Source organism: Phaethon aethereus (genome assembly GCF_964289735.1).
Source record: "Phaethon aethereus genome assembly, chromosome: 15".
NCBI lineage: Eukaryota > Metazoa > Chordata > Aves > Phaethontiformes > Phaethontidae > Phaethon > Phaethon aethereus.
Genome location: NC_138591.1, coordinates 6,256,524 through 6,279,818, shown reverse-complemented (window position 1 = coordinate 6,279,818; position 23,295 = coordinate 6,256,524). Strand labels below are relative to the sequence as shown.

At 46.6% G+C, this 23,295-nt stretch overlaps 1 protein-coding gene across 1 annotated transcript in view; it reads right to left on the bottom strand.

The window, feature by feature from the left end:
- Window positions 1–22,943, bottom strand: part of INTS1 (integrator complex subunit 1) — a gene marked incomplete at its 5' end in the record, with an annotated part of 28,709 nt that extends 5,766 nt beyond the window's left edge. The window contains 37 exons of the mRNA XM_082006971.1: window positions 542–768; window positions 1,406–1,493; window positions 2,562–2,680; window positions 3,213–3,342; window positions 3,426–3,606; window positions 4,001–4,141; window positions 4,830–4,989; window positions 5,673–5,927; window positions 6,600–6,724; window positions 7,109–7,207; window positions 7,607–7,753; window positions 8,945–9,106; window positions 9,567–9,678; window positions 10,035–10,202; window positions 11,113–11,217; window positions 11,368–11,547; window positions 12,124–12,273; window positions 12,365–12,544; window positions 12,728–12,857; window positions 13,113–13,310; window positions 13,692–13,752; window positions 14,056–14,147; window positions 14,528–14,624; window positions 15,795–15,952; window positions 16,479–16,556; window positions 17,225–17,345; window positions 17,913–18,021; window positions 18,286–18,462; window positions 18,818–18,959; window positions 19,266–19,411; window positions 19,551–19,737; window positions 19,998–20,103; window positions 20,465–20,624; window positions 21,336–21,473; window positions 21,713–21,909; window positions 22,494–22,784; window positions 22,886–22,943. Of these exons, the coding sequence (XP_081863097.1) occupies window positions 542–768; window positions 1,406–1,493; window positions 2,562–2,680; window positions 3,213–3,342; window positions 3,426–3,606; window positions 4,001–4,141; window positions 4,830–4,989; window positions 5,673–5,927; window positions 6,600–6,724; window positions 7,109–7,207; window positions 7,607–7,753; window positions 8,945–9,106; window positions 9,567–9,678; window positions 10,035–10,202; window positions 11,113–11,217; window positions 11,368–11,547; window positions 12,124–12,273; window positions 12,365–12,544; window positions 12,728–12,857; window positions 13,113–13,310; window positions 13,692–13,752; window positions 14,056–14,147; window positions 14,528–14,624; window positions 15,795–15,952; window positions 16,479–16,556; window positions 17,225–17,345; window positions 17,913–18,021; window positions 18,286–18,462; window positions 18,818–18,959; window positions 19,266–19,411; window positions 19,551–19,737; window positions 19,998–20,103; window positions 20,465–20,624; window positions 21,336–21,473; window positions 21,713–21,909; window positions 22,494–22,784; window positions 22,886–22,943 (5,375 nt within the window). The remainder of the gene's footprint in view (window positions 1–541; window positions 769–1,405; window positions 1,494–2,561; window positions 2,681–3,212; window positions 3,343–3,425; window positions 3,607–4,000; window positions 4,142–4,829; window positions 4,990–5,672; window positions 5,928–6,599; window positions 6,725–7,108; window positions 7,208–7,606; window positions 7,754–8,944; window positions 9,107–9,566; window positions 9,679–10,034; window positions 10,203–11,112; window positions 11,218–11,367; window positions 11,548–12,123; window positions 12,274–12,364; window positions 12,545–12,727; window positions 12,858–13,112; window positions 13,311–13,691; window positions 13,753–14,055; window positions 14,148–14,527; window positions 14,625–15,794; window positions 15,953–16,478; window positions 16,557–17,224; window positions 17,346–17,912; window positions 18,022–18,285; window positions 18,463–18,817; window positions 18,960–19,265; window positions 19,412–19,550; window positions 19,738–19,997; window positions 20,104–20,464; window positions 20,625–21,335; window positions 21,474–21,712; window positions 21,910–22,493; window positions 22,785–22,885) is intronic.
- Window positions 22,944–23,295: the final 352 nt, after the last annotated feature.

Genomic DNA, 23,295 nt, shown 5'->3' with positions numbered 1-23,295 from the left:
GTCAGAAGCACAACTATTCAGACTAACCATCCTGTTCACCTGCCCTCCACAGATCCCTGGCATAGTCTATACTGAGAGGCAGTACAATGCAACAGCAACTGAGATTACTCAGTATCTTTTCTAACACCACCATAAGTGATGTTAGGATTAGGTCAGTTTGTTTCACTGCCACAAATACACCATCTTCCTGTGTCTTCCACAGTGCTAACATAACTGTTAGGAGAAAATCTAGTCTCCATTTGAAAGCAATCGTAATGGTCAGAAGCAGGATGCATTGTGAGCAGTGATTCAAGGGATGAGCAGACAAAAAATCCCATGTTAGGAACTGGTAATTAAAAATAACCATTGCCTTAAAAAAAACACCACCACCAACAAAAAAACAACACAAACCAAAAAACATGGCAAGCATTTTGTCCTGAAGTCCTAAAAGCAAAAGGGCCTTGAAATTTAACTTTAAAAGTCACTTTCCTGGTCCAAGCACCACTTAAAATGACAAGTAACTACAATTAGAGTAGACGGTGCCCCCCATTTGCAACCCCACCTGCTTCCCCACTGCTGGATGCAGCTGGTCAGATACTCCGTTACTTTTTTGATGCTCTCAAGGTCCCCATGGGAACAACTGAGCAACAAAGGCAGCCGAGACTGGATGAGTGTGCAGGAGGCCTCTTCTGTGTTCTGGTATCTGGTTTCTGCTTCAGCCAGGATCAGCTCCACCATGCTGATCAATTCTGATGCTTTTAGGTGGAGCACAAATTCCTCACGGCGCTTCTGTAATGCAACAGAACACCCAAAATCAATCCAAACTGAATCCCTAGATACTTAGATCCTTCTAGTCACACTTTCCCCAACTGGAATAGAACATATCTTATGACTAGACTGAAGAAGTACCCCATATCTAGAGGTCTGAAAGCACGCATCACAGCCCCAGGTGAAATCTCTATCCTCTTCTACTTCTGAACTCATTTACTTCCAACTCAGCATGTGCGATGGGACAGAAATCATAATTCAGTCACTAAACTGAAAAATTCCTCTGTGGAGAAGAGATGCAATCCCCTTTTCTTAGCAAAATGGGAATTATCCCACACTGGGTTTTAGCTTGCTCACCACTGTAGCCTTGTGCCTACATGTTTAATGGACATTGTGGCAACTGCTGCAGGAGCTGCAGAGGAAATGCCAACTGGGCAAAGTTACGTGTGTTCATATCAGCTTTTTGGACTCACAATTGCCACTGTATCATGTAACATAGCAAAGCAGCTAAGTAACCAGCTGAGGTACAGGCAGAAAACTTGGCATGCTGCACCTGTATCACTCCAGCCACCTCTTGGGCCATGCAAAAATCAGGCATTGTGAAAGCATTGCCTCTTGCTCCATCCAGAGAGGAATCTTGGAGGAACTGAATCACTACCTGAGGAGTTCTTTGGTCCCTTCCCTGCCAGATCCGGGGAATGTGAATACAGGCCCACAAGAAATCCAAGGATGCAGTTGGGTCAAACCTGCCAGAAGGCAAAAGACAACAGATTTGCAATTAGAATCAACACAGCCCTCAGGCAGCACACAAACACATGGTAGTGTCTCTAAATATCACGAGTACTGTGAAGAAACAAACATCTGCAAATGTAAAAATAGGATCCATTAAGTCCCAAGAAGTGGTTTGGTTCTGTTCCCAGATTATGACTAAATATTTGTTGCAATAGGCACAGCACAGGGTATGGAGCTGAACAAATGGCGTTCAGCAAGAGTGTGGCAGCTACATGGAGTCTTGCACCACAAGGCCAGAAGTCAGTCATCAATACAAACAATTGGTACAATCAGACCTGTGACATTAGTGTCCTAGCATACAGAACATCCCATCCTGGCTGTTATCCTGGATTGCAGAAATTAAAATGAAATTGTTAGTGACCAAGAGATCAGTAATAAAATAATAAGCAAACTGAAATACTGCTAGCTTTAGAAGTACTGCTAGTTTAGTCATGTCCTAACTTACTATTATTAGGTGTTAGCATTTCCTCATCTATAAGAGTAACAAGTTTAAGCAAGATACTACTACAATGGCACTTCACCATTTGGAAGTAATGGGCAGAAGCTGAGAGCTAGGGCTGCTCCAGAGACCAGAACTGGGAGCGTGATGCTAGGAAGCGGTTTAGAGAAAGACTGGTAATAGAATTTAGTACAACCAAAAAATCCAGCAGAGCCTGCCCAGGTACAGAGTCTGCTGTCAGTTTGCTATCCAAGCCATCTTGCAAACCCCATGTTCATAACGATTATCAACAAGGGCAATGCTAGATGGATTACCCAGCAACTAGCACTTCCTGTTTAGAACACAGCCAAATCTTTATGTGTTGCTTCCATCAAACAGCAGGTAATACTTGTACCAAGGTACACAAATCAGCATGACTGAAATCAGCATCCTTCTCACAAAGCCTGTTTTTGGCTGGGTTACATCTCCTGGCAGATGCACCATGGAACATGGCAGCTCTTGTTCTCAGCTTCTGTTTGTTCTCTCAGACACAGTGAGTCGCCCAACTCAAAACTCCTTGCTAGGCCTGAAAAACATGACTCACCTTTGCTCACGGTTTCTGCAAAGCAGAAGTCTGATGCACTGGTGCAGCGTGGTCCAGCTGCTCTGGTGAGTGAGAAGAGCCAAGAGATATGGGCGGAAGGAGGGCACCTGGGACCCTGCCTGAAATGACCAAACGAGGAAGAGATGTAATAAAACAGATCCTTGCTGTGAGGTGGATGTAGCAGATACTATGTATATTACAGAAGGACGACGGTCCAGGCAGGCAGATGGCACAGAAGACAACATGTGGCTTTAGGATTTGAACTGCAGTACTTTCTATCAGAACATGGCATCAGCCATGAAATTGTTTTAGTCTTAGCTTTGGCATAGCACTTCTGGGTAAGCTGTTTATCTGTCTGCAAAAATACCAATGGAAATACAGCTGGCTGGGCTGTTATGGGACTGTGTTGTGTCTGTAATGCACTTTGAAGTCCTGAAAAGAACACAACTAAGGAAATATAAAGATAAGATGAAACAGAAGCCTTGCACTGAGAAGGATGCAGCAGAATCCCCCTCCTGATCAGCCTGTATTGCTTTAGAACTGGTATAGCAACACGTGGCAAAACATAAAACTACCCCTTGCCCTGTTTCCAGGTGCAAGTCAGTACCCTAGAAAGGTGGTTTCAGCACAGTAGTCCCTCTACCCAACAACTCTTACTTTGTTCCAGGAGAACAGTAGCTTCTGCTGGAGATCAGGGCAGCTGCTGATGACCTCTGGGTCCAGCATCTCCAGCCAGTCATTAAGAAGGCCAGAGGAGGGCCCTAGCCAAGGTGCTTCAGTACTGAGGAGAAAACAAAGCCATTATCAGTGGTGATATCATGAACCCAGACCTACCAGTGAATTCCCATCATTGCCTAGGCTCACCTGCAACTGTCCAGCTCCTTCTTCACTGGTGTTTCTTCTTTGTCCTGGAGCAACAAGGAGCTCACCACAACAATTGGTTTCATGGCAGGAAACCTGGCTGTGGTCTCAAAAGTAGCTGAGAAGAGGACAGTCAGGAGTTCCTCCAAGTATGGAGAGTGAGTTTCAATCAGACCTTGAAGGACTAGCAGAGGGGAAAATGATGTCACTCATTAACTTCAGGATGTAGTAAAAGCTATGGAGTATCATGAAGGCAATCAGTCCAGCATTCCTGAGACCTTGGCTCAGTAAGGAAGGAGGAAGCCATTTTTATCTGGGATAGCAGGCTTCTATTTCCCATTTTGTTAGTGCAAACAGTTTGCTGAGACCTAATCCTAGCCCCAGATCACAGTTTATAAACTCACATACCAGTGCAAGGGAAGGAGCTGATACAAGACAGGACCAAGTTTAGATCAGTTCACGTTTTCTGATCCAGGCAGAAGGCAGTTTCCCACAGCCTGCACACTAGGCACTCCCTTGCTGGCCTGGCAGTTCAGCCTGCCACTGCAACAAGGAGGAGCGCAGAAGGACAGTCGTACCTTTGCCGATGAGCTCCGGCTCCACATTACACTTCTCTCCTGATTTCAGGGTTGCAATGATGGCACGTACCGTGGAGCTGATCAAGTCAGGGTCACGGCGGAAAGTCAGAGCTTCTGTGAGGTGCAAGAAGCCACCTCGAACTGCAAAGAAATCATGGCATTAGCATTGCAGGGTCAAGCCAGCCGCCACATCAGGCTTCCCTTCTGCACATGCCCCATGTGGCTGCAGAGCACAACTACTCAAACATACAGACATACTACACTCTACTGCCATTTTACTCTCACTGAAACCCTTGACAGCTCTTCTGCCTGATACGGGGATGTGTGGCTAAGAGAAAACTCTATAATCACAAACTCACTTCCATGCCTAAGCTCTTGGTTATAGACTCCTCCTCCCAACAGAGGATTGGACTAGATGACCTTTAAAGGTCCCTTCCAACCCAAAGATTCTATGATTCTAACAGATGGCAGATGATAAACAACTCTACAAGTCATGATGTGACCTTGTTCCAGAGGCATTCTTGCATACTCCTCTTTCAGGTTGACAGCTAGCATTGAACTCCTGGCCTGAGCAATTGGAAGTTTTCCCTGAAAGATCTGCTGTGCTTGGTGAGATGCTACTAGGTGTCTACTGCAAAACCCCAGAGCTAAATCACTTGTTTGCATCCTCATGGAGTTTATATAGCATAGTACAGAACCTCTCTTCGCTACTCCTAAGCGTCCCTCTCTAAAAGGCAGCCCCTGACTTTCTGCTCTGGGTACAGTTTTCTGTCCCTTTCTTGTCCCACTTAGTCCACTCTGAATCCCATAAGCTGCACCATGCTAGTACCATCGCTGATCCTGTGCCTTGAGGAGTACTGCACAGCAAAGCCCTTCAGCTGAGCACGCAGAGGACCATCTTCCACTGCAGGGTTCTCCAACCACTGCAGCATCTGCATGAGGACTTTGAAGAACAGCGAGGAGAAGGCAGTGTCTTGTGGCATGCAGCGCTGGGGAGAACAGCAAAAGAGACTTGCTTATACACACTTCAAGAAAACAAGACAGCAGGAAAGATGCAGATAGTGGCACATACTGCCAAGAATACACAGAACACACCTACTCTGTTGGTACCACTCAAATCAAGGCAGCAGCTTCTAGTGTACAAATGCAAGGCAGGAGACTCAGTCACACACACAATACCTCTCCCAGCATAACTAAGGGTAACTTTGTGCCTTCTTTCATCATGAAAGGAATGAAAGATTTCATTGGGTAATTCTCAGCCTGCTCTGAAGATCTCTTTAAGGAATTACAGACTTCAGCTCTCAAGTTGTCTGCAAATGCCCTGGCTTGCAAGACATGACCATGCTACAAAACACCACAAACTAGTGATCCCAAAACCAGAGACCCATAGCTGCAAATCCACAGTGCAGCAGTTACCAGACCAGATAAGGTACACCTAATTCTGTGTGTAAGCCCCAATTCTCAGCAGTGTTAGGCTAATGTGGCCAGCCTGCATCCAGGTGCCTACATCCAGGGAACTCCAGTCCCTCTGTGTCATGCTCCCCAAGCTGTATTTCCAGCATTACACAGGTAGAGGGTCTACACACAACAAAGCAGATGCACTATAAACTTTCTGTTTCCTCACCATCCTCTTTGCTCAATGCTACAAAGATTCTTGTCCTACGCTGCTCACCTGATACTGGTACAACTGGCGCATAAGTGGGCAGGAGATGAAGTGGTTACGATGCATTGCCATCACCAACGCACCGCTGTGCGGAGAGTTCATCAGTGCAGCTACCGCCTGGAGAAGTCGTGCTGCGATCCCGGTCACCTGTGCGTTCCCCTGGCGGATGCGAGCCAGTTCCTGCCCCAGGGCCTGCTGCAATGCCAGGGCAAGTGGGCGCAGGTTTGAATTCTGCCATCGTGGGTCTGGATTTAGTGGGAAAAGCTGGTAGGATACAGAAAGGAGTTAAGTTTGTGAGAGCAAATGAAAGGACTTGCTCTACCATAAACATCCTGAGGCAGAGTACCAATTTACCTTGCACAATTTTACTGACTGTGGGCTAACTGGAACATTCTGATAGAGCTTTTTCAATATTTTAGTGCCTGGTACAGCAACAGGCACAGCATCTATGCAACTCCAACGTGACTATTAACACTGACACTGTGGGGGAATCGCCATACTACCCAAATACAGGCAACCCACTTGGCCAGTTAATTTCCTGTGGAGATTGGCTCCTTCTGGAGCCAATGGAGAGAGGGAGGCTCTGCAAGCAGACAAGCCAGAGTACAAATACTGTTTGCACACAGCTTTGCCACCAAGGCCCTGCAGGCGTTTCTCAAATCCTCCCTCTACTGCTCAAAAGAAAGGCACTATACACACTCAGAACAAACAAGGTGCAGAGATAGTAACATGCTAGTAGGCGCTGACAGTATTAGGCACAATGAAAAGCCACATCATGTTCAAACAACAAGAAAAAAATTCTTGCAGTGTCAATGCATGCAAGGCTTTCATACTTACTGCCTGCAAACACTGTAGGAAGAAGGGGTCAGAAAATGCAAGTATAATGGAAACAGATTTTGTAAAGCTGATGCAGGGAAGTAGAGGTTATACCAATACCTGCAGAAAGATGCCTGCTAGATCATCTTCTGGGCCCAGAACCCGAACTTGGCTTAAGGCCCGAATCCGGCTCTGGCCTTGAGAGTTCTCGGGACTAGATTTTGACCTTGCAGTCTCAGTGCTGTCTGCAAGAGAAATAAAAGAAAAGAAAGAAAAATGCCATTATGTTAGCTAGCATCCAAAGCCCCAACACTGGACCACCTTCTGCTTTACAGTCTCTAACCACAGAGAAATTCAGTAGCTTTTCTCTTGAGGCCAAGCAAGACCTATTTTTCCATATCATTCATAACAACTCATTGTAGTAAACTCCATGAATATCACAATTTCTCCCTCCACCAGGAGCAAAAAACTCTAGCAAGGACTGGTGTCTAACTGTTGCTTGCTGATACATTGCAACACAACCCCTAATGAAGTCAGCTCTTCCCGTCCTTCTCAACAGCAACAGAGGGAAGAAGGAATTTTGGAAGACAACTTTGATATTTGGAAGTGTAGGCTACCCCAGGCAGTACCTCGGCGGGCTGGTAAGGATGCAGTGAGCAGGGAGTGGAAAGTCTGGCCTCCTGTCGCTCCTCTCTCATGTTGAACCTCCACAAGGTGAGCCATGTAGTCTGAAAAAGGAGAAGATATGAACACATCATCATCTCACCCTCTTTAAGTAAAGCAGGACAGAATTGGTTGCTCTTTGTACAGCTCCCACAGTGAAAGGCATTTGCTGTCCCCATGGACTTTGTAAACATGATGCTTTTAAGCCTTGTTTCTTTTACAAGTTAGCCTCTAAATTATTTTTCAGACTCTGTACAGTCCCATCCAGAAAATTCTTCTCTACTTGAGGAACTACAGCCAAGGCCCTTCCAGACACCCCCAAGGAGGTGTCTACAGTGACAACAGGCTGCCAAAGCAGCCTCTGCACAGAGTTTGCTTAACTAGTTTGGATTTTTCCAAGGAAGTCACAGGAGATACTCGTGAAAACTGTTCAAGAAAAAGTAAAATGCATACAAAGCTCTTACTCTTGTCCATGATGTTCTGCTCTAGTGTCTGTGGGTCATGAGATACCGCCTGATCCAGGTACTGCAGAAGTTTGCTCATGCTGGAAACTGGGATTCCAAAGGACTGAACAAAGAGAAGCAGCTGCTGTGGCTCCAGGTCCTGCAAGGCTGAAATACACAAATACTGAGTCCTCAGACCTCTGAATTGCTCAGAGAGGGTCATCTTTATTACCTGACCTTTGTGCCTTTGGCTGGACCAGGAGTGACATGTTAATGACAGGGCTGCAGAGAGCCCAAAGCCAGAAGTCTGACAGCTGCCTACTATGTTTTCTTTGCTCTGCACATCATTGCCTTCTTATTGCATCTTCCAGTTAATTCACTCACTGGCTAATATGATCTTCTGTTTAATTTGGTCAAAACCCAATCATTCGTATTAAAAAAATAACTTCCACCCTATCTGTTCATGGCTGCAGGCAGGAATTATTCAATAATTCAATCACTGGCTATAGAGAGCTGTCATTTAATTAGTAAGAAAGGGATGAAAGCGCTGAATAGCAAGAAGAAATAGACCACTGACAAGCCGTGCAAGAACAAAAGTAACTACAGGTATAGCTTACATCCTTCAGACACTGCTCTCCACATTGCAAGCACACCACGTCCTATGAAAGCAGTGCTGTGCCTGTTGTCTGGTGACTGTGTAGCTTAATTCAATTTGAATTGTTACAAAGATGGGATCCAATTCAAAGTCCCGATTCCTTTAAAATACACAGGAAGTGCAATAGTCATGCAGATTCTCTCCCCTACTTTAACAGCAATAGTTGCCGCCTATAAAAGCCAGCAAGATTCAGCACTTAGATCAGAGCAGGAGGGACTGCCTTCCACACTGCAGTAAGGAGTTCTACCAAAGGCACTGACCTCTTTTTCAGTCTCAGCTTTCACTGGGTTCTGCTCTCAATGCTGTGGGGATTAACCTGTGGGGTCTGATGGTTAGCGAGGTTGTATTTGTTCTCACACCCTTGGTACATGAACTACATCATGGCTGAGCAAGGAATCATCCTGCGACATCCCATAACATTCCCTGCCTGGAACCAGTTCTTATTCTGTACATCAGTCTGACAGCCCTAAGGAACGTAGCGAAGTATCTATTGTAGGTTTAGATTGAGACTGTCACAAAAATCAAGAGACACACTGCTTTCTAGATCCAAGCTCCCTGCACAGCTGCAGCATCTGCAGTGATTGATGGCCCCACCCAAAGACATCCAAGTAGGATGGCTGGGCATACAGAGGACTTGAGCAGGGAAGCCTCTCCCTTTCCTTTCAGGAGGGTCTGAAACACCAACAAACATCCCACAGGCTCACCTGCATCCACAAGACGTGGGACCTCAGAGCGGATCATACGCAGCTTTAGCCAGTCAGGGAGCAGCAGAGCCTCCTCTGAGGTGTCAACCAGAAAAGCAGTAGGAAGGGGCTTTTTCTCCGGGAACCATATATCCAGTAAGGTATAAAAATCACCATCTCCTGCTTAAAAGTGGATACAAAATTATCTCCCATGTTCATAAGCACCTAGAATACACCATCCTTCTCTAAACAAATCAATAAACCAGAACACTTTCTTGCTCAAAGGTCAGAAACAACTTGGGAATAAGCACTATCAAGTGGACACGTGAACTACGTATCTGAGTTCCCAGTTCTCACACTACAGTAAGTCTCCGAGTCCTTCTTTCTTAGCAGGGAGTAACACACCATCATTTTAATATTTGCTGCTGTCTGCAGAAGGCAAAAAAAAAAAAGTGCCTGCAAATCCTTCATTCTGTGCAGCAATATTCTGAATGATCTTACAGCTACAAACAATTACTGCAAGAGACACGTGTGTGAGTAGAAGGATTAACACCAGCCTGACCTGTTAGGAGATGGCAGATAGAGGAAAGGCTCTCTGTATTGTCCTTGACCCTTTGAATAAATCTGAGCACACTTCACTAACCTTGAGGTGGCCCTAGTGTCAGGAGAATAACCATGGCATGAACGACAAGGATGTGCATAGTGGCTGTTTCCCCACTAGTCCAACGAAGGAACACCTGATCTTGGGACTCTGACTGGAAAAAGGCAGAAAAAAACAGGATGAACAAAGCTGGGAGGAAAAAGGAGAATCAGATCTGTAAGATGCAGACAAAAGGAGAACATAAGAATGGACAAATTTAGTCAGACCAAAGTTCCACCCAGCACAATATGTCCAACAGTGTTCACAAAAGATACTAAAGGAGAAGTTAAAAAAGCTTTTTATGTACACATACACTTGGCTCTGATATTATGCCAACCTCCAATTATTTTCAGATCAGGGAATTCTTGAACCAGACATGGGGTCTACATACTCAGTAACCCAGAATGCGCTTCTCTTTCGTTAACTCGTCCAGTTTCTTCCACCTGCTTAAGCAAGCAGGGAGGCACTCACCCAGCTGTACACCTCCTCGCCCTCCTTACTCTGGCGCATGCGTTTGATGTAGCGAGAAAAGATGGAGAGAAGAGCAACAAGCACTGCATCTGATTCAGCACAGTACGAGAGCTTGGAGAAGAGGTGAGACATGATGGTAGAGCGCTCCACTATGAGTCGGGCTACATCCTGCAAGGGGAAGAGATCGACGAGTTCTTTACTGAACACCACAGCCGAGTCCTCCTGCTTCACTGCATCACATTATTCAGTTTCTATCATCAGCCCAGTTAATACCACTCTGGAGATCAACATGTGGAGTCAAGAGTAGAACCATCACAACAGGGAAAACACCAGTGCTTTGCATGCATCTTGTGATACATTACAGTGTCCCCAGTTGTAGCATAGCTGCATTCTGATGCATCCCATTACAAAGTGAGCATTTACCTAGCAACAATCTGCATTTCTCTGAAGAAACAGATCTACTGACTCTTATCATTTAACATTATCCAGGTATCTAAACAGATCAGATCTATGGAGGTAAAAAGAGCACATGAGCCTCTAGATCCATGCATCAATCTCCAAATGATTATGACAGATATAGTTCAATGGACTTAAACGCAATGAAAAAAAGCACAGAGATACAACAATGAAAAAATTATTGTTAAAAAAAAAAAATCACCAAAACCTTTTTAGAGAGAAAAAAAATCATAAATCAAATTTTGATTATAGGAAAGTGCATAGCCCACCACTAAGGTTCCTGACTTGCCATTCTCTCCCCAGATACATGTGACTGCAGGTCTAGCACCTGCTTACTTGTGAAATGCTACCAGGTGGTGGGCGTTCTTTCAAACCACCTTTCACTCTTGCATTCCCCATACCATCTGAGATGGGCTGCTGGACTAGAGGTTATTGCTCTGGTGTAATTTCATGATATGAAACCAAAGACACAGGTTGCCTTCCAACACATCTGCAGAAACACAAAACATGCTCCCAAAAAAACACATCCTGCGGGTACAGCAAGTCACAAGCCCATCACTGTCCTGAGACATGCCAGGTCTCCCCCATGCAATCCCTCTGCCCTAGCAACCTGGTGTCTCACCAGAGCGAGGTCATTGTGCTGTCCCTGCTCCTCCACTGGGGCATGCTGGGAGAGGTACACCAGGTAAGCACTGATGGTCTGGGGATCTGTCTCCATGTGGATGGCCTAGAATGAGAATTCCTCTCATTAGAAATGAGGATGTAATGAAAACAAGCACCAGCATAAGAAAAATTCTTCTGCAAGGATATCACCCACCCATAGTTTGCTCAGATTTGTTTTAGCATGAACAGGAGAAAGAATAAGCTGATCACTTACCTGTTGCAAGGCAAGAGCTGTTGTTGCTCTAACACTGTCAAACAGGGGGAGCCTTGGGAGGTCTCTCAGCAGCCACTGATATCCCTGCAGCAGTTCAGAATCACCAGAGTCTTCTTCCATGGGGTGATCTTTCTCCTCTCCATCACGCAGTCCTCCTTCTGACAGCACCAAGGACAGGCCCTGCAGAAGTCACAGGGACACAGCTGTTGCATTTGAAGCCATAGCTGGACCACTAGTTTCATACTAGTGAATATAACAGAAACAAGCTTCAAACATCATGGGAATGATCCAAATGCAGCACACAACAGGTGTCATCTCGCATAATGTGTTCGCATGACAGCTACCCTGCTTGAGGTTTCAGCCTTCTGTAAGCACAATTTTTTTGAGCTCTCTGCAATTCTGCTTGCCTTGACTATGCTCTAGAGCACCAGGCACTCATTTACACTCCCCACAGACAACAGCTGCTGCCAATTACTCCACATAGCACATGATCTGCTGAGTCTACACCTGAACTTCACAGGAAACATAGCAAAATCCAGCTCTTTCTTACAAAAAGTACTACTTAGCTGTTGAACAAAGAAGTCTTCTGAGCATCAGGGAGTAGAAGAGCATTTCATGGGGTTTGGATATTGAGACAAGTTACTGAAGAAAGATGACATTAAAATTTCACCATGCTGGCTCCGGACTCATGAGAATCTAGGACTCTGCCCTCAGCTTCTGACAAAACCCAGTCAAGAAGATTTTAATTTTGCTCACCTTCATGGCCAAGACCCGTGAGGCCACCTGGGAGGAACTCAGGCGTCGTAGGAAATAGTCAAGCACCTCACAGGTGGTCTGTTCATCTGCTTTGGGACCCAACAGCAAGTCCTGCAACCGTCCAAGCAACTGCCTTTGCTTCTGTTGTCTCTGTGGAGCAAGAAGTTGGCCTTTCCAATGAAATCAAATCCAGGATGCACAGAAAGTAGATAACAGAACTGATCCCCAGGAGACTACTCACCTGGCGCTTCTTGGCACGCTGCTCCTTACTCTCACCCTCCTCTTCTTCTTCACCCGAGGTTGACTCATCAGCAGCATCATGAAGCAGGAACTCACACAGGCACTGCACAGGTAGGACATCCAAGGAGCCCTCACTGGACTGAACCAGATCTGCCAGCCATGGCATTGACTGCGACGAGGCCTGGGAAGCAGGAGAATGACAATGCAATATCAGCAGAGCACAGATGCAGCACACTGACCGTTTAATTCCTGAGCAGTAAACCACCTTGCCCTGCATCTTAGCTTCCTTTTGACCCTCACTCTGCTCAAATTTCAGAGATGAGGGATAAGATATCAACAGAGCCAAGCCATCAAGGGAGCCCACCTGTCTTTGAATGATGTTGAGAAGAAAGTCAGGATGACGACTGCGACACAGGAGGTGGCCCAAACGAAGCGACTGGTTCAGGCTTTTCACCTGCTCCAGGACATGTGGTGGAGGTCTCCGTGGGGGACCCCTGCCAGAGAAACAAGACGTTATCCACAGGCAGACATACTTTCACTCTGGTGTTGATGAGGATCAGTCAGTTCAGCAGTGCATGAGGGCCACATGCAGCTGGCAACAGAAGGACAAGGACCAGATGTGACACATCCCACAGGTTACCAAATCTCAGGGCTCTTCTTGCCCACATCAACCACCCTGTAAGATAGGGTTTCATGACTATCATTAACTGTGATTTCATGACAGCACCAGGCTGCAGAAGGCTACTTACTGAGGGTCCAGACTTGTCAGTTGGGACAGCAAGAGGCTGCTGCTCTCTGTAATCGTTTGTTTTGTGGATGCAGCAGCCAGATGACCCTCAAACGCAAGAATCTCCTGTTTTTCTCTCTGGGAGATTTGAAGTTCACGATTAATCATCTCTGTGCGCGTCTCCTCATCCGTCAAGGTACATTGAGGATAGGAATAATTACTGAAAAAATAAGTTAAAAAAGAAAATGGTTATCTTGGCCCATTCAAAACTCATGAACCACAGTCAGAAAATCCCCAGGACTTTGGCTCCACTAGGCAACACAGAAAAAACAAGGCAGCTTCCCAACAGGCCAGGGAGACTGAGACCTCTTCAGCAAGAAACATCACAGTCATCCCTCCATTTTTCTTAGCTTTATTCCCTTGCTTATAATATTTCTGTTGGGGGAAGTCACCTTTCCCACTCAAACCGCAGTTCTGCTACCAGTCAGCCTATTTTACACCAGTCCCACTGGAAAGGAAGGAGCCAGCTGGCACAAACTTCATTTAGAATATGTGTTTTTGGTGGTCTATTTGATTTATGTAGGGATTTAAGCATACTAACTTGGTCATGACCATTTCCATGAGCATCTTTAGAGAGGGATACTCCTCCCATGCAGCCAGACCTGGAAAAAAAGCGAGGGTCTTTATATATATTCTAACACGCTCCAGGGTGGGGAGACGCACAACAAACTCACTTTGGAACAGCTCACCACACTTAGGAGCACAGACAACATGATTCCAGCCACATGCTGGGCCAAACAACCACACTGTGTATTTTTGCACACACAGGGAATACACAGGGAGTTAACTGTGGTTATCTCGCCAACCCAGCACATGCCTTGAACACAGGCAACCAGACTTCAGCAGACAGCACCTTGGCCAATTTTCGCAGCAGAACTAGTATCCTGAGAAAGGTCCACACTCACCAATGTTTTCAGGATTGAATGCAGCCACCACAAGCAGGAGAGGCCAGGCTTTCCAGTAGAGGGTAGAAATAGCTAGATTGGGAGGCTGGTACCTGCAAAAGCCATCAAGAGATACAAGTGGTTGGATTTGGTTACTTAAGCCCATCTCAAGACTGCTTTTCTCCATAATCATGCACTGTGTAGATTCAGCCACATCAGTTCAGTGGCTTTCAAAAATAAGAAACTTCTATCAGAAGGGACAGCAGGGTTCAGATGAAAAATTCTAGAGCAGAAAGGTCAGACTACTTGCAGAGGAAAGTCTATTCCATTCCAGGTCTTACTTGCCCTGGAAAAATTCCAGTGACGTTGAAAATGTTTCCTCATGATTTTGTTATTAGAAATTGTAATAGGGAAAAGCATCTTAAAATCTGTGAGCTAGTATTGTTAGTCACAAGGTAAAAATGAGCTAGATTGTCTATGTGACAAGCCTTACCCTGGGGGCAGCTGGATATTCTCTGGATGGTGGTAAGTGCACAGATTTAAGACCGCATCTATCAGCTGGATTCTTTCTACCCTCAGGACCTCAACATCTAGAGAAAGAGAAGAAAAGACTAAGCAAGTTATTGGCCTGTCTACCCAGCTGAAAGGCCTTCAAGAAAAGCATCACAGTATAACAAATACTTTACTTCAAGCAACTATGTTATTGTGTGCTTGTTCTTATGATATTACAGGAACAAAAAAACCACACCCCAAAACGCTCAAGAAGCAGCAACACTTAAAGCTACAAAGCAATATATAAGGATATTGAGCTTTTCAGATGCAATTTGGTTTAAATTCCTCATAACAGCAGTTTTTTTCCAAATGCATCCAATGTGATACCGATGTTTTTTCAGAACTCAGATACACTCCTTCAGGTAAGCAGTGAAACTGATCAGAACTTCTGGGACTCAGAGGAACTAAAAATGCATTTCAACTTTGTTGCAATTTCAGACTCGCTCCAACTCACCTCTGAGTCTTCCAGTATTTGAAATTGTGCAGCATTTAAAACAGTATACTGAGAGGCTGGACACATTTTCACAGGATACTCAACAGCAAAGTCTAGTTCATTCCACTTGCACTGACCAGATCTGGATTAGACTTTGCTATTAACCAGTCAGCACTAAAAGCACATAAGATACTTTCGAATCAAACTCTGACAACCCCCTCAACTCTGACACAACACATATAGCTAAACTGAATGGATGTACTTTTCAAGGATGCAGGAATTTCGGACAAAAGTTGAATGAATTCATAAAATAGGTAGAAGTTAAGGCTGGCTTTGTAATTGCTATTCTTAGTGTTTGAATAACAGAATTGGGAGGAGCATACAATACATGGGCTAATTACTTTAACTTCCAACCATTTTTGAAATTTCTATTCATTTTATGATCTATATAAAGGACTAAATTGACTTTAAAAATGCCAACTCAAACTTTTGGGTGGCATCATCAACACAACCAATAGTTTCAGAAACACTCCATGACCAATAATTAGTAATGGGGAGGAACAGTAGGAGAAAATAAGAAGCTTCTCTAGTGAGAAAGCAACAGCAATGCATGTCTGACTTTTAGCCAAATGCTTAGCCACCAAGACTAAAACATGCTTTAAACGATGCAAAGGCTCTTTGGTACATGGTAGGAGCTGCCTCAGCCCCAGGTGGCAACAAGAGGACATGTAGACAGAAGGAACCACTTGCCGGCTGGAGCTTTGTGCAGTCTTACCATCTGCTTGCACAGCTGCAGCCCGCTTCACCAAGTGGTCAGCAAGCTCCATGGCATCTGCAGGGCCAAGAGGAAGGTCCCGCGACAAACCAATCACAAGGATCCGCATCAGTGTGTCTTCAAGGATGGGCACCTCAGAGCAGAGGCGAAGAAAGAAGCTGCATGAGACATGAGACATCAATCATGCTTCTTTTGACAGCAGCACGAGGGTTCCTGAAACCCTCCACAGACCCTAGAACTCATCTGAGTAGAAGATAAATCACAGCTTAGTTCACAACCCCTTCCTTAGCCTCCAGTTCCAAATGCAACTACCTGAAACAAATTATTTTATGGAATATTGCTCGCAATGCCTTGTACCTCTACACTTCAGCCTGCTTGAGTTTGAGCTCCCTAACATCACCCCAGTAAACCATACAGTGCAGAGCTGCCCTTCTTACAATTACAGGATCAAGATACCGAACAGCTTGACACAGGGAACAGGAATAGAGGAAGAAGAGGAACAGATGGAGAATGGAACAACATCCCTCAATTCTAAGGCAACGTAACAGATGAAGAAAATACAAGCACAGTTGCAAGCCCTTCCAATCAAAGCTATATAAGGAACACCATAAAACACACATTCCTCTGCCTCCTGCTACAGTAGCTCCATGCCTGCATCCACCTAAGGGTGGGGCACACACTCACTTGCGGTCACTCTCAGGGGGCCAGTTGTCCCATTTGTAGTAGGTTTCTGGCTGTTCTGTGAAGAGCACCTTGTGGAGGCTGTAGAGATGAAGAGGACAGTAAACAGCATCTGTGTGAGGCTCAAGAACACATTCAACACTCCAGTATCCCCAAACTCCTGCTAATGCTTCCCATTCTACACATGAAGAAGCCTCCTCAGATAAGCTAGTCCAGCAAAAGTAACAACTCAAATCACAACAGAGGACTATGCAGTATGGGCATTTACACTTCCAGTGAACAAATCTCAGATACTATTAATTCTGGCTTCACCTGCCTCAGTAATGCCTTGAGACAGACTCCAGGATATAACCTGGCCTCCAGAAGCAGGTAGAGAACACAGTATTATCTATGGAGCCCTAAACCATACGGCCTGAAACAGGATGTCGGACAAAAGAACAACAAGGGGTCCACAGGGATCATGCTTGGTCAGGTAACTGGAAAATCCCTGTTGGGAGGAGCCAAATAAGACAAATCAGAAATATTTTCAATTATCATCTATTTTTGGTAAGAGGATGCATCTGCAGGATTTCCTCAGAGAGAGACAGTCCCAGCCCAAACCCTGCTAAAACACTGTTTCTGCTCCCTGTCTGATCAGGAGGGAGAAATCTAACAAAACCCTGGCATGTGCATGGTTTTTCATAATATGTCATACACTGTTGGGAAAGGGACTGGTTATACACAGTATATTACCAAATTGACTCTCCTACCAGTGCACATAGTCCTTGGGAGCCAGCTTGCTGATAGATGGAACGACTGTATGAAGCCACCAGACAGCATCTCGTTGGATGGCAGCAATTTGGTTCTGGAAAGAGCGCAGCACTTCCAGGTCTGAAAAACAATCAGGTTACAAGCTACAAACGTATCAAGAGCCCCATCAGAAGCCAAGCAGGAGAGGGTGGCTGTTTCAGGAGCAAGGCTCTGAAGCATCAACTGTAAACTGGGGAGAGGTATATCAGGCAGCCTGGAGCATCCCAGCACTGACAGCGTACATGATTCGCCTTCTGATGCGCACTGCAACAAAACCCCGAGATGCAGCACAGATGAATTAGCACTGTGAGAAGACATCTGGGCAGTCACTTCAGTGCCACCCCAAAAGCCTGTCTTCTCAGCACTGGGTCCTTGGTAATCCTTACAGCTGTTACTCCAGGCTTGAGGCCCCTCCATACACAGTTCCCTTTCCCCAACCTCTCAACCACTGCTTCCATAGATACAAGAAGCACCCAGCCATGCAAATGCCACATCTCCCAACTCTGTCAGTCTCAGGATGACAGCAAGCACTCCCATGCCTCTATTCAGAATGGAAGCTTACACCCCTTCCTAACCCTAGCTGCAATGTTTGCCCAGCCTCAGAAGGGGGTGCCCATTTTCAGAGGGAAGCTAGGTTGTTCTGCTTACTCTTTTTCTCTCCTTTGTCCCAAGCAATTCCAGCCTCCTTCACCTGGGCTGTGATACCAAGCATCATGGAGACAGCTAGCAGATCAGTTATGTGGATGACAAACCGCTCCTTTAAAAAAAAAAAACAAACCCCAAAAAACCAGAGTTGAATAAGCAATACCCAAAGCTGCCTTCTGGAAAAGTGTCTTGTCATCAAAAATGACAATCATGGATGTTTGGAAATGGGATGTGCGAGCACTTCTATGAGATGAGACACACAACTACTGACTCTCTCAGATAACAAAGAGCAGAAGAAAGAACGGCCAGAAGAACAGACATAGAAGCGCACAATACCCTACTGGTACCTTCAGCAGCATAAGGGCCAAAGTGGTACCTTGAATTCCATTTCTGCATACTGGGCCTCCTTCCGTTCCTGCATAAGACCCAGACAGAACGCCTGGAAGTTGATCTCATGTTTCGTCTGTTTGATGATCTCTCGCAGCAAAGCCCGTGAAGCCCGCAGGTAATCATCCTTAGTAGTCAGAAGATCCTGGAACACCATTGCTAGGTACTGAGGCCATACAGAGAGAGAAAATGTTTAGTGCGTTGTAACGTATCTGCATCCACAAAATGAAAAGACACAAGGAAACATGTCTGGGGGTATGTCTGTCCTTCAGATCCCTAGGGAGCTACAATAACATTTCTCTCATGAAACTTCATTACCACAAGGTTGGTCAACCAGAACGTGGTAGTTAGAAAATGCCCACGCACTTCTATTTCTAACAAGCACAATAATGTAATTTCAAAACAGTATGATATAGATCACACAATTGGCTGTGAAAAGATTTCATTTGAGCCTCAATTCAACTAAATCTCTCAGTTGGGGTTCTGGGATCACCAGCAGTCACACAAGACACTACACCCACCTTTGGAGCTTGCTCTGAGCTATGCTGAAGCACAGTATACAGGATCTGCATGTTGTTGGGATTTCTTGCATTTGATAGTTCGTTGAAAATCACAAACTTAATTGTGGTGCCCAGGTTATCCCTATGCGCATTCAGCAGCTCTCTGCAAGGGATGAGCAGAGGTATCAGAGATGATGTTTCACTGCAGCTAGACGAACTGTTTGGATTTCTCTTTGAAGTATTTAACACAAAAAAGTGAAGAGGATGGAGCAGCACATATGCCTGGCAACATCGAAGGATTACTGAAAGACTTCCAGGTCAATGATATTCATTTAAATGTTACACAGAACACCCTACGGTCCACACTGGTAATTAAAACCACTATGCAGATATACCGAGACCATCCAAGCTCTGGGCACACCTTCCAGAGTGCTTTCTCTTTCCATCAGAGACCCAGTCACTCACTCACCTGACACATAGCATGTAGTGGTTGAGAAGAACTTTTGGCTTGAGACGGATTTTGATCAGGTTCGAGATAACCTCCATGTCCTCTGAGCTGTGGGTGTTGCAGTTCATACAAACTGACATCAGCAAGTCCTGAGCTGGCTTGGTCAACTGCAAAGGAATAGCAGAAAGGCTACAGCCACCTGCCATCACAGATCAGAAAGGTAACTGGCACACCAGTATGGGGCCCTCCTGGATGGATTTCAGACCAGGTCCAGAAAAGTCATGCTTCAACAGCTTCTGTCCTCACCTTTGGATTCTGCAGCCACATCTCCAGCCTCTGCACAGCCATCTGCCGGACTTCTTTGTAGCCACAGGTTGCCGTCAGCAGTCGAAGGAGGTTCCTGGAGACATTGTCCATTGGCTGGCGCCGGTTGAGTTGGTCCCGCAGCATGTCTAGGACATATTCCTCCACACTCTCTGCAAGGTCGTCATACCTGGGCCACACAAACTGCATTTTATTCACTTCCACACAAGCCACCTTCATCACACTTTGCCGTGTCCAGAGATCAGCATCCTTTCTTGTTTGTGGTACGCATCACATACAAACAAAATCTACTCTTTTCTCCTAGAACCAGTTTTATCTGATGCTCAACATCCAGTGCAAAGAGGGAGCTCCCTGCTGCAGCACTGCAGGAGTGGGTGAGCACAGACACATCTGCCATGCAGCTACTTCGGAGAGGATAAGGCACTGTACCTGGGCATGAGCTGGCCCTCCTGCTCCGGGCTCATTTTCTCCTCCGCAATCAGCAGCTCACTCTGGCTGTCTTCCTCCTCTGTCATGGAAGGGTGCGGGCTACTCCCTAAGAGAAACCAGCACACAGCATGCTTCATGAAACAACTCCTCTTTCTAGAGGTCACCCACGCTCTTATGTGTTCAGCTTCTTTCACAGATTCCCTTCAGTAACACTGAAGAAGGCCACAACTGGTCGCTTCCTCATGCTGTATGTCACACAGGCACGTTCTCCAAGCCTCTTTCACTGCCTGCCCTCAAACATCCCCTAGAAATGAAAGAGCCCCAAAGAGAGGAAAAGCAACGCCTGGAACTCAAAGTCTGGTCTATGTGACACCATCCAGTAACAAACTATTCTCAGTGGTCAATAAGTTCACCAAGCTCCATGTTCTCCCTACCCCTTTGATCCCGCTTCACAAACACCACCTTACCAGCACTAAGGTCCCCTCCACCACGTCCAACTTCCCCATGCAAGAGCATGCTCTTAGGAGGCATCTTTGTGTTGAAAGCTGTTTGGATGTTATCCACAAATGTCTTGCAGTGAGGACTGTCCACCCAGATACGCTCCCCAAGGGAGTCCTCAATGTAAACCTACAGGAAAGAGAGCAGAACACAAACCATGCTCAAGACTTTTTTGTACTTGTTAATCAAAGGAGTATTCATGAGGACCCCAAGTTTTTATTTCTTTTTAATATACAGCTGCAAAGTATGAAACTAGCACAACCATTTCACGAATGAAAAACAGAGACCAGATAATTGCAGGCAAGTCACATAAGAGCAACGCAACAAACCAACACATCCCAAGCTCTACTGGGCACCAACCCTCTCAAGCAGCAAAGCTGATTAAGCTTTAGCAAAGATTTTACAACAACTTCTACCACCAAAATATAGAAGCTGGTCTTTTATAAGCTTAGCCTTTTTAAATAAATGGGATGTCTTAATCCCTAAAAACTAAAAAGTAAGAAGTTTCTGTGGTGCTTATATCAACACAGATTGTGAAAGGCATCTCAGCAAAGGCAACAAAAGGCAAAGAAGGCCACAGCATTTCAAACACCAGTGCAGATTTTCCTTAAAAAACAAAAAATCAAAAACTGTTTTCCTCCCTTGTCAATATAGCATAGGCACAGTCTCCAATTTCTGCCTCCTCCACACGCTGGACAACAGGCCACTGGACAACCCCTTCTCTGGCAGTGGGAATAAAACCTCTGCTTCTATCCACCCAACCCGCACAGCCTTCCCAACCACAGCTGGTTTTAACGCAGACTGCCCACAGTCCCGCAGAAGCCACCCTGGTTCACCAACCTTGACAAAGATCTCCGGCCAGTTCTCATCCTCTTCATAAGCTGCCATGAGAAGGTTGCAAGCCAAGACAGACACGAGGCTGTTCCCTTTGGCTTTGAAATTGATGGAGGCATCTCTTCGGAGCAGGCTGCATAGTGCCTGGAATATCATCCATAAAAAATAAATTAAAAAAAAAAAATCAAGCCACCTCACAAGAAAGCATACAGAACAGCTTTAGAAAAAGAAATACAAATTGCAGCAGCTTGCCACAGAGCTACGGTATTCACAAAGACATGTGAATTATGCTCTGGCCTGAAAGCAACTGCAGCTATGGCTCATAAGCTGGCAACAACAGTATGTCAGTAAGCCCAAGGGTCCCAACGTGGCACAGACCTCACCTCGATAACTCCTTCAGTGGCAAATATGTTTGGTTTGATTTTTGCCAAGTACATGAGGCTCAGGTACAGTGTGGTATCAGGTTTGGCTCTGTTCATTTTCAGCTGCTTCACGGCTCCACACAGCACCCCCTCAATACGATCATCATTGCCTTCTGCCTCCGCTGCCTCAATTTCATCCAACAGCACCGTGGGGACAACTGCAATCATCAACACACAGGCATCAGCATTTACCCGCACACAAAATAACCTGCCCTGAGATGCTGGCAGGAGCAGTCACCAGGAAAGCAAAGGGTGGACCTGCTCACCTTCAGCCCCTGCAATGGCTTTTCCCTACCCAATTGCTATTAAAAGTTCTGTTTCACACCTGACAACGCCCCTTGATTATCTTTCGGCTGGTCCGTGCTAGCATACTCCTCTGCAAATGTATCAAACACCAGAAAATTGAATGACACTTCGAAAAGCAAGCAACGTCCAGATCCAGAGTCTGCTAAAGACATATATTAATAAAATACCACAATCCAGACTCAAAGATTTCCTCAGAGAGTCTTTCAGACGCTGCTATTAAACAGCTGTCAGAGAGGACGAACCCAACCCAAAGCCAACATGAGAGGAGACACAACTGTGACTTCGGCCCTCTCCAGCAGGGAAACCCTTAAGGACAGCATATAAACGTTAGTGTGTGGGCTTCGAGAAAGGCTCCTGGGCTGAAGCTCTAGGGAAAGGTAAACTGAAGTTTGCATCCTCGCTTGCCTGCCGTGGCAGAAGCGCAGTGAGGCCTCACCTTCGATGGGGATGACAGACGGCTCTTTGATGGAGGGTGAAATGGCTCGCTTCTCTGCCACGGCCGCCTCTGCCAGGCGTCCCAGAGCGCTCAGGGGAGGCGTGGAGGAGAGCTTGGGGCGCTTGGTCAAGCTGGGCAGCCCCGCCGGGCCCGCTAAGGCGGCGGCCGCGTCCCGCTTGCGCTCGGAGGGCAGCCCGGGGGGCGCCGGCTTCAGCAGGGTGACGGCGGTTTTGCCCTCGCCGCTCTGCCCCTTGGAGCCCAGCGCGATGAAGTCTCCCGGCGGCGGGTGCGCTGCAAGGGGACAGGAGGCAGACGTGACAGCACCAGCCCGCGACGACCGGTGCACCCCCTCCCCTCCCCGGGTGAGGCGGCCACAGCCCGCCAGGACTCACCGGAGGGTTTGGGCACGGCGCTGGGCCGCCGCACGGCGGCCGCCTTCGGCCGGTTCATGGCGCCGCTGTGCACAGGCTCCCGCTGACGTGCTGCCACGGCCGCCGCCACCCGGAAGCGGAAGTCCTCTGGCGCGCCCCGCCCCCGAGGCGGAAGGGAAGGGCGCGTGCTCCTGCCGTCAGGCCGCTGCGCCGGGACGGCACCTCCCTCCCCGCGGAACAGCGCCATCTGGTGACAGGAGGCCGCGTCGCGGGCAGCGGTGACGCCCCCCAGCGGGCTGGAGGTGGAAACTGCAGCCGGGGGTGGGATGGGGGAGGTGAGGGTGCAGGGTCAGGGCGAGGGTTGGGGTCGCGGGGGGGCTTTTGGAGGAGACCTGAGGCCAGAGAGGGTCTGGGATTGGTGGGGTGGGGCC